The sequence below is a fragment of the Schistocerca americana genome, chromosome 3 (genome assembly GCF_021461395.2).
Source record: "Schistocerca americana isolate TAMUIC-IGC-003095 chromosome 3, iqSchAmer2.1, whole genome shotgun sequence".
Lineage (NCBI taxonomy): Eukaryota > Metazoa > Arthropoda > Insecta > Orthoptera > Acrididae > Schistocerca > Schistocerca americana.
The window spans coordinates 987,182,092-987,198,772 of record NC_060121.1 but is presented as its reverse complement, the minus strand read 5'-3'; the positions used below and the strand labels follow the sequence as shown (position 1 = coordinate 987,198,772).

Here is a 16,681-nt window from a genome sequence, read left to right as displayed (position 1 = left end):
TTTCTGGTGGGCCAGCAGGTATCTGTAATTTCGTCTCTGCAGACGGAAGAATCCCAAACTAATATTATTCATCGTGCTTTTTCATTCGACACTCAGCATCGACGGGAAGCGTCATTTCGTTTCTCTTTCAAACACTTTTTTTTAAGTAGTTTTTTTTTGTTCGTCTTCGTTAAAATCGTCACACATTGGTCTAGTGCGATATTCTGTTAAACGATATGTGTTGACAAGGACAGCATAACACGTATAATAAGTAGCACTCCACAAGCGTCTAGGATGCGCTGCTGCAATGCAGTAACAGACACCGTGACGCGAGAGGATGCTCGACACGGGGCATTTCTGTTGTTGATTGATCGACGGTCAGCCTCAGCTCTAATTTAGCCTGTTACAGCTATCACATTCAAGACGTTTTCGCAGATCGCTTCTGGTGCCGAATCGCTCCGTGCTGTCTGCTACCGCCACACAGCAGAAATACGAGGGCTGTTCGGAAAGTAAGAACCGACCGCTCGCTATATGGAAACGACGACGAATATAAAAAATGTTTAGCTATACGTTCCAGCTACCTTTCTACATAGTCGCCCCTGTGACTTAGACATGTTATAGAGTTGTACCAACTTTCCAACATCCCCGTCTTAGAAGGCAGCAGCCTGTGCTTTCCTCCAATTCTCTACGCTAGTCTACAGCTCGTGGTCTCTAGCAAAATGTGGTCTTCATAGCCAGCGATTCATGTGAGCAGATATCAAGCTCAGGGGTAGCCAATTACGGACTGTATTGTGGGTGATGAATCACTTCCCACCGAAAACACTGCAGGAGTGTCTTCTTTGTCCCTGGATAGTGTGACCGAGAACTGTCATGCAGAATGAAACGCATGGCAATTATGTTATGTGGTCTGCATGACATCAGGCGATATCTCTCATCAGGTCATCATACGAGGCGCATTCGGAAAGTAACGTCCAATTAGACGCGAAATGGGTACCACTGTGAAAATCTGATGGAAGTTTGCACAGATGTGTTGGGTAGTGTCTTTAGTGTGCCCGTCGACCGCTTTATGTCGCTCTTTTCAATTCAGAGCGGAAAGTGATCACTTAGAAATGGCTAAAACAACAGCGCCAAGTATGTCGATCTGGCGAGAGGTTTCACCTGAAGCTATGCAGCCCACATAACATAAATGTTATGCGTTACTTTCTTCAAGACAATTTTCAGCCGCATTCTGCAGGGGCAATGAAGACGCTCCTGCAGCGTTTTCGTTGGGAAGTGTTTGGTCACCCACAATACAGCCCTTAATTGGCTCCCTTCGTTGTTCATCCCTGCTCACATGAACCGCTGGCTACGAAGACAACATTTTGGCGCAGACAACGAAAGGCAGACCAGCGTAGACAACTGGCGGAAAGCGCAGGCGGCTGCTTTATGAGAGGAGCGTTCTGGAAAGTTTGTACAACGCCACGACAAATGTCTAAGTTGAAGCGGTGACTGCCTTGAGATGTAGCTGGAAAGTGTGGCTAACTGTTGCGAATAAAATGTTTCTGATTTTCACTGTGGTTTTCATTTCGAGACCGATCGGCCCTTACTTCTCGAACAGCCTTCGTAATTGGCAGGATACTATATTTTCTAGGCATCTTTACATCTACATCTACATGGATACTCCGCAAATCACATTTAAGTCCCTGGCAGAGGGTTCATCGAGCTACCTTCACAATTCTCTATTATTCGAATCTGGTATGCTCTCTGTGCGCTCAGAACTGAAAAGGGCGACGTGACGCAATGACAGGGGTACTAGTGATACTGCCCAACACACCTGTGGAAATCGTCATCGGGTTTTGACTGTGGTTTCTGTCTCGCGGCCGATCGGACCTTAATTTCCGAACTGTGCTCGTACTTAATCGCTGCTAGAGTACTGGTAATTCTTCGTGTTTTGGTGTCACTGTCTGTACATAAACAAGCACGCTATACCAATTTGGGACAGCCTTATCGAATAAGAACCCAAAAACTACACTGTTAAAAAATCTGTAATGAGAAACAAATGCATGAAAAGCACGATGTGCAATAGTAGTTTGGACTGCCTCCATCTATACATTGCAAAGACGAAGTAGGAAGTACCTACCAGAGTAGCAGACCTGTATGAGGCAAATTTAATGATATAATTCTTTTACAGATACGACAAAACGCGATGACCATGGGGTTTTGTGCTGTTCTTGCCCTATGTGAATAGCGTGCCGCCTGCAAGCTTTACACCACATTCGATGACTTAACAGAAACTAGCGCCATCGAGAGAAGCGATAGGTGAGGTTTACGTTACTCTCGACGGAAAACGGAGTAAACGTTTGGGCGACGTGTCAGTGAACTGACTGCAATAACAGCAAAAAAAGACCTGTATTTGTTGTATTGCCAGTCTATAAAAACTGTCAGATGAAGCTGACTGTGAGTCGTTAAGAGTAAGGTCATACTTATCAATCACTGAACTAATAACGTGTGTATCATGTATTCAATAAAGGTACTCAAGACTTAACAACAGTGATGGATATGAATTGTGAGGAGTGTCATAGCTTAGGTGATGTCCCCGCTCCCTCTTCTGATCTGAGTGTATGGACGCGGGTTGCTCGTCTGTTGACGTGAGCCCCGCCGCGCGCTGTTGGGGACGGACGGCCCTCGCCGCGCGCCGCCGCTCACCTTCGTCGACGAGCACCACCTCGACGATGGCGTTGAGCGGGACGTCCACCTTGTGCGTGCACATGCAGTTGGCGCCGCAGTCAGCCGGCCTGTTGTCGCCGTTGCAGAACTGCTCGGGCGGGATGTCGTCGATCTGCGACAGCGGCGGCGACGGCGGGAACTGGAACGAGATCTCGTCCACCAGGCTGATCACGTGGTCGCCGTTGGGTGCCACTGCGGAAGAAATCGACTGTCAGCCTCTCTCGCGGCTTACTGCAATCTATGGAAAATCCGAAGCGGGGCAGTAAAACGAACATCCGTGAATTACAAACTGTGCTAGAATCATTGCAGAATGAGCGAGAATATATTGTCTGTGGGTCCCAACTCATGTAGGATTTGATTACATCGATGAGGTAGACCAACTGGCCAAGGAGGCCAGTGCTCCAATGTAATGAACGTCAGTCTTCCGTTCTCCGATTTATAGTTACAGATACGGAAATTGGCGGAGGAACAATGTGCAGTGTTTGGCGCTTTACAGTCGGCTTTAAAGATCAGTACTACGCTGCGATCCAACCAGTAATTTCAAAGCTCTCCCTGATTTCGAAAATTTCACGCGACCGGCAACTTGAGCATTCCACTTATTTCGGCCAACTTTCAAGGATACCCTCTGTGGTACTATCAGAATAAAGCAGGAGACGTAAACTACTTTCTGTTTCCAGGAGTTTCTTCGAAGCACAGCACGCGTACTGTAAATCCTTGTGGAATTGGGGATGCCGAAATGCTTCTGTTTTATTGCGTCACAAAGACACTCAAATATGAAATGATAATTAAATCGACACCCTAGCTGCAAACAGGCGTTGATATACATCATTGGGGACATGTTGAAAATGTGTGCCCCGACCGGGACTCGAACCCGGGATCTCCTGCTTACATGGCAGACGCTCTATCCATCTGAGCCACCGAGGGCACAGAGGATAATGCACCTGCAGGGACTTATCCCTTGCACGCTCCCCGTGAGACTCGCATTCCCAACACGTCCACACCACTACATTCGTACTGTGCCTAATATACGTTTGCCCATCATACTCTCATTACTCGTGGCAGATTAATCTACCAAGTCCCGTACGAGTTGGGGCATAGCGTGTGCGTTCGCACAAGAAGGTCAATGGCCGGGTAGCCATATTTAAACTATATATGAAGGCAATATCTGTTTCCGAAAGAACAGATACCATTGATGACCGTGCAGCTTCTCTAGAATGAAATAATAATTAAATCGATACCCTAGCTGCACTCAGATATACTTTTTGTTACTTTTTACGAGCTTTTAACTGATGTTTGTGAAACGTGGTTGCACAAACACATATCTCCAGGTTTACGATACTTGATCTCTGTTGAATTCTTGTTTATGTTCTATTTTGTACATAGTTAGTCAAGATTCTTTAGTTACACGTATTGTTCCTATGTAGATACAGTAAAATAAACTTAAATCACTGTTCAAGCTCTTCATATCGTGATTTCGCTGTATATACACTCCTGGAAATTGAAATAAGAACACCGTGAATTCATTGTCCCAGGAAGGGGAAACTTTATTGACACATTCCTGGGGTCAGATACATCACATGATCACACTGACAGAACCACAGGCACATAGACACAGGCAACAGAGCATGCACAATGTCGGCACTAGTACAGTGTATATCCACCTTTCGCAGCAATTCAGGCTGCTGTTCTCCCATGGAGACGATCGTAGAGATGCTGGATGTAGTCCTGTGGAACGGCTTGCCATGCCATTTCCACCTGGCGCCTCAGTTGGACCAGCGTTCGTGCTGGACGTGCAGACCGCGTGAGACGACGCTTCATCCAATCCCAAACATGCTCAATGGGGGACAGATCCGGAGATCTTGCTGGCCAGGGTAGTTAACTTACACCTTCTAGAGCACGTTGGGTGGCACGGGATACATGCGGACGTGCATTGTCCTGTTGGAACAGCAAGTTCCCTTGCCGGTCTAGGAATGGTAGAACGATGGGTTCGATGACGGTTTGGATGTACCGTGCACTATTCAGTGTCCCCTCGACGATCACCAGTGGTGTACGGCCAGTGTAGGAGATCGCTCCCCACACCATGATGCCAGGTGTTGGCCCTGTGTACCTCTGTCGTATGCAGTCCTGATTGTGGCGCTCACCTGCACGGCGCCAAACACGCATACGACCATCATTGGCACCAAGGCAGAAGCGACTCTCATCGCTGAAGACGACACGTCTCCATTCGTCCCTCCATTCTCGCCTGTCGCGACACCACTGGAGGCGGGCTGCACGATGTTGGGGCGTGAGCGGAAGACGGCCTAACGGTGTGCGGGACCGTAGCCCAGCTTCATGGAGACGGTTGCGAATGGTCCTCGCCGATACCCCAGCAGCAACAGTGTCCCTAATTTGCTGGGAAGTGGCGGTGCGGTCCCCTACGGCACTGCGTAGGATCCTACGGTCTTGGCGTGCATCCGTGCGTCGCTGCGGTCCGGTCCCAGGTCGACGGGCACGTGCACCTTCCGCCGACCACTGGCGACAACATCGATGTACTGTGGAGACCTCACGCCCCACGTGTTGAGCAATTCGGCGGTACGTCCACCCGGCATCCCGCATGCCCACTATACGCCCTCGCTCAAAGTCCGTCAACTGCACATACGGTTCACGTCCACGCTGTCGCGGCATGCTACCAGTGTTAAAGACTGCGATGGAGCTCCGTATGCCACGGCAAACTGGCTGACACTGACGGCGGCGGTGCACAAATGCTGCGCAGCTAGCGCCATTCGACGGCCAACACCGCGGTTCCTGGTGTGGCTGCTGTGCCGTGCGTGTGATCATTGCTTGTACAGCCCTCTCGCAGTGTCCGGAGCAAGTATGGTGGGTCTGACACACCGGTGTCAATGTGTTCTTTTTTCCATTTCCAGGAGTGTATGTCTTTATGTTCGTACGAGCATCTTTACACAAGGTAAGTATGGTACATCGTGCGAACAAGTGGCATCGCTGTAATCGCAGTAAATACACTCGAAAGCCCGCGGAAAGCAGTACCGAAGTCAACCGACAGATTGCTATCGCATACGGGGATGGCTCGGTTCCAGCGCCTGAAACATTCAGTATGAGCTTGGCCGTCTTACAAGATAGATGTATGTAGAGACGAACAGTGAGCAAACGTCAAGATTGCCTTTCTCAATGGCAAGAATTCTGAGAAGCGTCATACGGAACTCCGAGCAGCTGTGGGTGACGGCGAAAACGAAGAGCACTGCTGGACAATGCAGTCTGCATGATAACGCTACAGCCCACACAGCAGGCGCCGTCAAGAATTGTGTGCACCATTGGGCTGGGAAATCCTCTCCCATCCACCCCACACATCGGACCTCAATCCACACGACTTTGATCTCATTCGCATCTGAAGAAACCATTGTATGAGAGGAGGTCTGCAGACATGGCGGATTTCCTTACGGCATTTCGGCGACAGGTGGTACTAACTAACGCCAATGACATTCAACGCCTTTCCCATCGTTGGCAACGTTGTCTGGATCCTCTAGTGGTCATTTTGAAGGACAGTAGTTGATTTTGATTCATTTTTGGTCCATTTGTACTCGTGCGCAATAAATTTACACGGAATTCCAATGCGTGTGTTTTATTTCACGCTTTGCCGCGACCTCCTTTACTGGAACTAAACTGCATCAGATACACACAGCCTTACCGGTCAAACGCACATCGTGATGTAACACCGAAAATGCAGGATGCATGGCACCTGCTACCGATATATAATTTTTTTCTGAATTGTGTGTAAATATTTGTAATTTAAATGCTTTCTTTTAGTAAGGAAGGACATTGCTTCAGTGTATGTGTACATTTAGGTAAAAGTCTGTTGAAATTTCATTGTATTTATCTATGATTTAGTGTGAAAGTTATAAGCCCTGGGAAAAAGCCAAAGGAATTGTTATTTGGATCGACTAGCAACGATAACAGCGGTGCTTGTGCGTTGTAAAATCTTTGGGTGGGGGGTTGTTGCGCAGAGCGCGTGGAGAGAGCGGGAGACGGGTTGCAGCGCTTGTAGTGTACGGAAGTGTGGTGTTAACGCTCTCGCAGTAGAGAGTACCATTTCGGCGGCATCATGTACGCACGCCGGCCAGATGACTAGTAGCAGGAAGGAGGACAGTGGACGGGCGGAAGAGGCTGTATTAATTACGATTGCTCGTTCCTGTAATTAGCCGTGGCTCCACAAGATGCTACCGTCTTCAACAACAGCAGCAGTTCCAGCAACACAGATTCGTCGTCGGCTCCGAGTTTCGTCGCACGCACATCACTGATGCAAGACTGTTCATTGGTAGAAAGTATTATCGGCTAACCCAGCAGCACAGTACTAACATACAGTTTAAGTGAATATTTTTAAATCATTACTCGATTGCCTTTTTCAAAATTTAACTACAAACTTAACGTAAAAGTGACTTCTCAGTTTTCTTTATCATTACATACCCACTTAAAATTAGTGTCAAAAAACGTGACAACCGTCAGTTGCCATGTCAGTGTTTAATAATAAATGTTTTTCTTTCCAATCACCTTGTACAGGATTTTGGATGTAAATCGCCGTAGTGGGCTGGCGACCGAAATTATTTCCTTTTCGTTCATTAGTGGAACTTTGGGATTCATGATCAGTGGTACCCCTTTTCTGTCCAGTGTTGTTCGTGAGTGAGTGTACAAAATAACTTTCATTTTTCCAAATTGTAGCCCTGTTCGGTTTAATTACTTTTTTATTTTTAGTAGACTTTTCTATCAGAAAGATCGGATGTACACTATCCCCCCACTTAACGGTATTACTTCTTCGGGAAAGATAGCCTTATCCAATTAGAAAAATTCCATTAGATATACACTCGATCCACGGTCATATTTTATATCACAAGCAGGATAGGTCGATTAGTAAGGGGGAGGTTACAGTGGAACACTATGTTGTCGCGTTATCGTAAGATATACTATAGTTGCCACGACTTATGGAATGACCCTTGTATTAAACTGTTGGCAGATGGTTCAATAAATTCAAGTTAACTTAGGAAAGAAAACTTATCACGTTCACACTGACGTCAAGCTTCAGGATATTCACGCAAGAATTTCGCACTAACTTAAAGTATCACTCGAGCCATCCTCACACGAGACGTGAATCTGTACGTGGATTTGGATGGGAAAGACGGCATCGTGTTTAACGTGTTTGGTGAGGTTCAAACTGTCACAGTTGTGGACTTATAGAAAGTAAGGTGAGAACGTTTTGTGCGACACATTTTATATGATGGCTACTGAGCGTGTATTAGCAGTTGCTGACAGCTTCGAATATCGAAACGCATTGCGGTGCTTTGTGAAGACTTCTTGAAAGTGTATTGAAGGTACTGGTAACGATATTACAGTTGAGAAACGTTACCTCTCCCGCTTGAGAGTCGGAGAGCAGAAGTTTGTGGTAGAAAAACTACCTTTCTGTGGTGGTCCTTTCCTATGGTATGGACATGTGCGCTGATATGTACGTGTAAAAATTACAATAAACTACAAACGGTTGAGCTGTGGAAATGAAAGAAGTACTAGCTTGAGGCTACGTACCGAGGTACCTGTTGTAGACGTGCGGCACGAAGAGCTCCTCGGGCCTGTAGAAGAGGAAGCGGAAGGGCAGGAAGATCTTGACGTCGGGCCGCTCCTGCAGGATGCCGCGGTCCACGTGGCGCGCGTTGCGCAGCTGGTTGATGCACACCGCGTCCTGGCGGTCCGTGTTGCAGATCGCGTCCAGCGGGTTCAGCACCTGCGGCAGCCGTCCGGCGAATTAGCGCACCCACTCTGCACCTCCCAGGTGGTTCGCCCAAAGACAGGGTGACCAACCAGACAGTTCTCTCACAGACCCAGAGCAGTCGCATTACACGCGCAGAAACTCACCGTTATCCACTTTGTGTATTGTCCGTGCATAGTTTGGCGATTTAAAAACTTATAAGAAAACTATGCCTCAATATTCTGCTATAATGAGGTCAAATGTTTTCGTTTCCAGTACACTACTGTGGGTATGAATCATGTTTTCATATATTTCAGAATAAAATTCAATCGTCAGTTGCTAATACATTTTTATTTTGCTTTACTGGTTTCCACAAATTAATTTGGAGTCTTCAGAACCCTACAAAATTAGACATATTATATATCCTTAGATCTTGTGTAAAGCTTAAGAAGTATATTACAGAAATTTAATTAGTAGTTGTTTAGCAGATGTCAAGGTCTTCTTTATGGGATATATAATGCCACATATCCAAAACGGTACATATTGTATGTAATTATTGTAAACACAGATTGAAAGTTTAAAGTAACTGAATCACACCTATGTACACGTCGAGCTATTGTGCTAGCAACAAGGAACTTATATAAAAGAATTAAAAAGTATAACTAAGGTATGTAAAACGCTCACAAGTTTCGTTCTGTGTGAGCGAACTGCTGAAGGAGGACCACGCTACTTGTCGGGTAGAAAGATCTGCCTGTCTGGTAATGGTGAGTGGTGTCAGCCCATTTTTTTTTTCAATTTTTGTGACTTGCACAGCTTGGCAGCCAATCCGCCAATATGCCCGAGGCCACTTACTTATCTGCACGTTTAACGAGCCATTTGCCTTGAAGCGAAAGGTCGAGCAGTTTCAGCCTATTGTTTCAGGCGAGCTGTGCGCGACTAATGCAGTGGATTTTCAAGTGTGACATGTAGCCTTTTTTTTTTTTTAAATTAACATATGTAGGAATTTGCGGCAAAAACGCGTGTATTTTGGATTAATTTTTTTGGATTATTCGTGTTTTTCGTATCTGTGCAGTCTCGGGTTCGCATTAAACCTGATAGTCGCTTACTGTATTTTGAAAAGCAACGTCTCCGCTGGCAGAGATACGTTAATTGACGATACCATTAGGTCATTCTTTCAAATTTTGAAATTTTTTGATTTGTCTGTTTTGGTATTTCGTTGCAAGGACATCCTTTGATTTTGTTTCCTCTATCTATATCCCTTCTTCTCTTCCTTTATTGTAATTTTATTTCCCTACAGGCATGAGCTGCCAACGATTCTTTCCATTCTTCAGCCTTAGACATGAAATTTGTTATGGAGATATTTCAGTGTTCCAGAAATAACAAAAGACAATTGAACAACAAACACGTATACTATGGCACGCGGCTTGATACGTCAGTTTAGATCACAGTTGATGGTTTTATAATGTACAGGTGCTGATGATGAGGTTTCATATTTTTGCCGATGCTGTTTCTGGTGGAAATGACAGTGTTTAGCGTCATTCTTTACTCGTGAGCTGGTTCTCGTAGACATAACTGGTAGACTGGACGGGCAAGGCACGAGATATCAGGTGTCTGATCGCGACTGGATCATCATGATCAGAAATGCGAAGTCGCGTCAGTGGCTCTGTGCCGTCACTTCCAGCCGAGCATAATCACCGTCGAGAGGTTCATCTGCCGTGACGAACAACGTGTAGATCAACGGGGGCTACGAGCAACTGACTCTGCGACAATACCAATACGAGCCAAAACCCAGAAGATCATTCACCAGTTCACTACTGCACAACATGTCAACAGCTGTGCCCTCCAGAACACGATACTTTACGCGAGTGAAATAGAATGCGTGACAAGGTTTTTGTCATCTCTCACAATCTGACAATATAGTGACATCATGGTATAACATACCAATCCAATGCTTTGGCGACTGCATCTTCTGCACCTTGCCAAGCAGCGTTAAACTCAACGAAAAGGAACATTCGTTTTGTTACTTACGTGCTCTCTGCTGGGAGAGGGCTGGGAGCAGTCGCGATAGTCTTTGATTAAAAAAAAAGTTGGGACATATAAATATATCTGAACAAAGAGGAGTTCTTTCTGCTGGTATGAGGAAGAGAGGTCCTCTATGAAATTGTGATGCAGTTGTCGAATCGGATTAGATTTCATTTGGAAAAAGATATGGAATTTGTGTATGGGAAAGACTTGACGTATACAATTTGGGTTTTTAAAGATAGGTTCGATTTGTTGATAGGAAGTAAAGGATGGTTTGCAGCGTTCAAGTACAATTAGTAGGACGCCAAAATGTCAGACGACTGTTTTCCACATGTTACTTCCTTCACCGATTCTGCGGAGAACATCATTCCACGTCTGTCTACCTAATTTTCAACATCCTTCTTTAGCACCACATCTCAAACTCTTCTACTCTCTTATTTCCCCGAGTTTCCACAGTCTAGATTCATTGCCAGACAGTGCTGAGTTCCAAACGTGCATCCTCAGAAATTTCTTCCTCAAGTTAAGGCCCGTGTTGATTACTAGTAGACTAGGCATGCCCTTTTTGCCTTTACTGATCTGGATTTTATGTCCTTGTTTCGTCTGTCATGTGTTATTTTGTTTAAAAGGTAGCAGAATTCTTTAACTTCGTGGTCTCAAATTTTGACCTTCAGTTTATTGTTGCTCTGATGTATGGTGCTCATCGTTACTTTCGTCTTTCTTCGGTTTACTTTCAGTCCATATTCTGTACTCAGTAGACTTTTCCTTCCATTCAAGACGTCCTGTAATTCTTCACTTTCACTGAAGGTACCAGTCTCATCAGCAAATTTTATCGATGATATTCTTTCGCCCTGGATTTTAATCCCACTCTTGATCCTCCGTCACTGCTTCCTCGACGTATAGATTGAACTATACGGGCGAAAGAGTGCATACCTGTCTTACACTGTTTTAATCCGAGCCATTCGTTCTTGGTCTTCCACTCTTATTATCCCCTCTCGGTACTTGCACCTATTGTGTACTATCCACCTTTCCCAGTAGCTCACTCCTATTTTTTCAGAATTTATAAAATCTTTCACCTTTTTACAACATTGAATACTTTCGACAGGTCTACACATGCATGTAATGAATCTCGATTTTTAAAAAAATCTTGTTTCCTTTATCAAGTCCAACGTCTGAAGTGCCTCTCTGGTGTCATCACCTTCCTAAAGCTAAACAGATCGTCATGTAACAGCTCCTCCATTTTCGTATGGAGGAGGTCAGGTTAGGAAATTTTATGAGCTGGTGAGCTACCGGGTGGTGAAGGTCAGTCTCAAGCCGGAAGCAAGGTGAAGTGCGTGTCATCTACAATTCGGGAAGTGCGTGGTTAAGCTATGGAGCTGCGAGGTACCACTATCATTTGTCTGTTTGCCTGCCTGCCCGTGTGTTGCACTGACAGTGCCGGCTAGATACCGAGACACGTGTGTATGTTTAGAGGCTCTCCCACGACAAGAACGTGACCAGCCGGGACCAGCCCACGAGCTCTGCAGCCATGGCGTGGTCTAGCCCGTGCTAGCGCGGCGGTCGCACAGCCTCGCCGCCGATCTCTCACGTCACCGTCGTAAAAGTGTACGAACGACCCCGTTCCGCGCACACACTGCGACTCCGCCCAAAACAGCGACTCGCGAAATATGATAATGCACGCCCGATTCGAGCTGTAGATAAACAGCTGCTGAACGCTGATATTTAAGCCGGATTCGTGTTCCACGAAATTCTAAAAGCAGGTGGAAAGCTCTGTGAGTAGATGTGAATCGCTGCGTGCGACGGCGGCACCATGGTTTAATACGAAGTTTACGTGTACAATTGCTTGTCAACAAGCACTAAAATAAGGAACATTTGCATTCATTTGACAAAATGTGATTCTTTTACGCTAAACAGGAGAAGGATATAAATACCGTCAAAAACTTCATTTTTTATAAATAATGGATTGGAAGTAGTGTACAAAAACAACTACTTGGACTGGAATGAGGTTTTTTTTTATTTAGGCGTACTGAGGTTTTTGGTTCTAATCAACAGAAAATAGGGAATTAGTTGTATACGTTTTCGTTTCTCAGGCGATCGATTCCATTTATTTATTCCCGTGATAACATGCTGCTTATTTGTTACCCACTGCTTTCATCTCATTTGCGATGCTGTCTGGATCGTGAATGACGCGCAGCTACCTTCAGTAGGTGAGGAGTGTAATTATTCTTACAGATGAAGAAGTAGATGAATGTCAGGTTGATTATCCTGCTTCATTTAATAACTTGCTCATAATTAATGACAGCTTACTCTGACGGCTGAAACAAAACTGACCAGGAAAATTTTTGTGCGCTTGACACAAAATAAGTTACCGTAAATGCAATACGCCAAGCAGATCTGTCTCAAGGATGGCAGGAATAGCGTTTTCCATGTTCTGCTGTAGCCCTTCACCCGTCTATGCGGTAAGCTTATTTACCACATAGGTAAAACACACAAGCGCGCACACACACACACACACACACACACACAGAGAGAGAGAGAGAGACAGAGAGAGAGAGAGAGATGAGGCGATCTTGGATTATTATTTTTTCCTAACTGTCCTCTACTAATCGAACATCTCATGATCTACTACGGTTACACGTGAGACGTGTGTTTTACTTTGTCTTGCCAAAAATATATCCTCACTCTTCTTCATTTTCAGTTAGTCGATAACTACAAATTCGGTTCAAGTAAACGATCCAGTTTCAGTTTGACTGTCCTGTATAGTTCGTTATAGAGAACAACCTGCGAAGGATTCATAATGTTATGTGCGTTGTGGCTCCCCTAAAATATAATAGGGATATTTCATCATATGCGCCGCTACTACTTTTATTTAATTTTTGGTATCTTTTGTCGGTGTGCAGTACAGGTCGCGTAAATATGGTGAGTGCATGAACCACTTTAACGGCTGTAATAGAAAGTGCTGTTTTCTCCAAACCCACGTATGACAGGAAGTTAAATGTTGGTACCTCTTGAGGCAAAGCACAAATATTATTTATGGCTGTCGAGACGATTTCGCCGTGCTGTGAAAGCGTCATATTTCTTTCTTCTTCTCAAACTATTAATAACTTTTGCACTATTTATTTTTACATTTACGTTTTACTTATGCTTGTATATGTAAAGAAACGGTAGTCTTCAGTATCTATCAGAAAAGGATTAGACGTAGTGATGATACTGCTCAAGCGACGGAATACGTCTGAATAACATGTGTGTAGCACAAAGCTGACTGAACATTTAGTGAATTGTGAATAGAAACAGGATGACATGCATGAGATCAGTATATCTATTTTGTTAATATGTACACATTTCATCAATTATTTGTTTTAGAAAAATATCTGAGATATTAAACATTATTTAGTAAAAATATATAACGATATTTGTTCGTCAGTCCATAATATTAAGGGTGTTAAAAGAGTATTCTATGATTTGGGAGGCGGTAGTATGGATCAAAACAAGAAAAACGGGACCAGTATACATGAATTGTGAAATGCATACTTGAGGAGCTCTGAGCAGTTGCTCGGCGTCGCTACTGTGAGTCGTCTCTTTTCTACTGCAAGCTCTTTGTTATTGCCAACGGCCTACAGAATGTAGTAAACAAATTATTCTGTTATCGTGAAACAGCAGAGCTTCTGATGTAACCTGGTTGCTATTGCATACGACCTGCACTTATGAGCAATCGCTCCAAGGTGTCTGCCATTTCCTGTGTGGTTATATTATGCTGGTACGAAAACCGTAAAGTAAAAGCATTTCATAAGCTTATCAGAACACAGACTAGTTCCATCAGAACTAATGTATGTGCTGCACTTATCCAGAGCTGTAAGTACGTTTTACAAAAACAGCGCTAACAGATGATTACTGCATGTTGTATTCATGAACAGCAACAGCGAAATTCGTCCTCGTTTATTTACTGCATTCTTTACGTCAATCGTAATAGTAAAGTGCTTGAGGAAGAAGAGATGTATTTCACAACAGCGAAGGTGAACAAGTGCTCGAAGCTCTGAAGGTATGCATTTTAAAGCCCGTGTTTACTGAACATTTTGTTCTTGTTTTCATGCATACTACAACGTCTCAAAATATGGAATACTTTTCTTAACTTGATGTATAAAGCGACAGCTTCATTAGACATGGGGTGCTGGTTAAATTGAACAAGAGAGCAGGCAAGAATTGTCCATGGAACTGTCGAAGGGACAGTGTTCTCATTCTCCTGAAGTGATTAAAGAAACAACTGGAATACATATCGCAATGCCTGGACAGGTGTTCGACCACAGTTCCGTACCGTCGACTCGAATGAAGGAGGGGACGGGGGGCGGGGGGCATCTCCATAAGACGAGAGAAAAACAAATCACGACGTTATTAGGAGGGAAACTGCCCATCGCACTCCCGTCAGGTTTAGTGGTAAGAGGGGGCAATGGACAGCCCGTCAAAAAGTGAACACAGATCAAGCATGAAAACAGGAAGAAGGTGTACTATACAATATAGAGCTGTCGGGAACAGAAATGGCGTCGTGGTTAAATGGTTACGCAGTTGGACTGTCACACGGGCCTGCCATGTTCAAACCTTCCTCATGCCAAATTTTTCCCGCTATTCGCTGTATTCAAAGTTGTGTCTGTGTAACGGTGTAAGGTCCGTTTGCAACAGCGAGGTGTAAGCTAGGAACCTATAATGACAGTTGATTCCGTACAGCTACTCTATTAGCAGCCGAAAGGAAGTGGCTTTCGAATGGGAACCGCAAACGTTTGATGACAAGTCACCGAAAGCTCCACCGGAAAACGCGTCTGGTGTGTCATATACGACATCACTGACATTACGTGTGTCATATGATAGGAATCTCTTATCGAAGAACCTAATTTATAGACTGGTAGGTGAGTGACATATAAGTAAAGTAAAAGTAGGATTACATCAAGGGTCTGCGCTTAGTCCCTACCTCTTTGACCTGATTATGGATGTGCTGGTGAAGGATGTGAAGAAGGAAGCGCCGTGGAATATGATGTTTGCGGATGACGTGGTTCTTTGTGAGCTGAGCATCGACAGACTTGAGGAAAAGCTGGAGGATTGGAGGAAGGCACTAGAAGAAAGAGGGATGAAAATTAGCTGGACAAAGTCAGAATATTTAGCACTGAAGGATGTGCAGATGAGGTCTTGCAACATGCAGGATGATGAGCTGAAATCGGTCAGCAAATTTTAATACCTGGGGTCGTACATACAGAGGGACGGAGGACTGGAAAGCGAGATACAACACCGAATAAATTGCGGTTGGAACAACTGGAGGAAAATGAGTGGAGTGTTGTGTGACAAGAAGGTGAGCATTGGGTTGAAAGGGAAAGTGTACAAGTCGGTGGTAAGGCCTGCTATGATATACGGGGCAGAGACATGGCCAATCACAGTAGCCCAGGAAAGGAAGGTGGAAGTGGCGCAAATGAGGTGGATGTGTGGGGTAACAAGGAAGGACAGGATTAGAAATGAAATTGTTAGAGGTGCTGTGAAAGTGGGACCCATGGGGAAAAAGATACAAGAAACCAGACTTAAGGTGGTACGGACACTTACAGAGAAAAGGGGAAGAGTATATCGGAAATAGAGTTGAACATATAAAGACTGAAGGAGCGAGAAGGAGAGGAAGACCGAAGATGAGGTGGAAGGATAAGATATCCGGGGACCTAAGGGAGAAAGGATGGAAGAAGGAAGAGGCAATGGATAGAGTACCATGGAGGAGAAGGATCCAGAAGAGCAACGTCGACCCTACGTGACGTGGGACAAGGCGACGATAAAGAAGAAGAAGAAGAAGAAGAAGAAGAGGTGAGTGACATATGCCACCTTGCCCGATACAGGTATTGGTTGGAAAATGAATGTGATCACTCTCAAGGAAATGATGAAAACGTAATAGTTTGTCACATAGGTTGCAACAAATGAACGCAACAGTTTCACAATCAGATAGTTTCTTTGTGCTCTGTCAAAACGTATGTTTTGAACGTTTTTGAAGTTGCGTTCCGTTTTGGAAGCCTTGATTCTTGAATTCCTCTGCTGTAACATAGTTCACAGTCGTTTATTTGTTGTTTTCATTTCTGTGAGACGTCTATATAATATCTCGCCTGCTCTCGCTATTTATCACGTTACTTGAGTCGGTAACGTATTCTTACGACATGCCTCATACTCTACAGGGTGAAAAGTATTTAAACCGACAAACTCTGGGAGGTTGTAGGGGACATCAAAAGAAGTATT

General features: G+C 44.7%; 1 protein-coding gene and 1 non-coding gene across 2 annotated transcripts in view; both read right to left on the bottom strand.

Moving 5' to 3' along the window:
• The window catches only part of LOC124605434 (laccase-4), a 205,223-nt gene that overhangs the window by 12,608 nt on the left and 175,934 nt on the right, over positions 1-16,681 (bottom strand). Inside the window, exons 8-9 of the mRNA XM_047137100.1 lie at positions 8,251-8,446; positions 2,665-2,877 (exon numbers count right to left, since the gene is read on the bottom strand). Of these exons, the coding sequence (XP_046993056.1) occupies positions 2,665-2,877; positions 8,251-8,446 (409 nt within the window). The remainder of the gene's footprint in view (positions 1-2,664; positions 2,878-8,250; positions 8,447-16,681) is intronic.
• Trnat-ugu lies at positions 3,536-3,610 on the bottom strand. Its single transcript has one exon. It is a non-coding gene; the product is annotated as a tRNA-Thr (tRNA).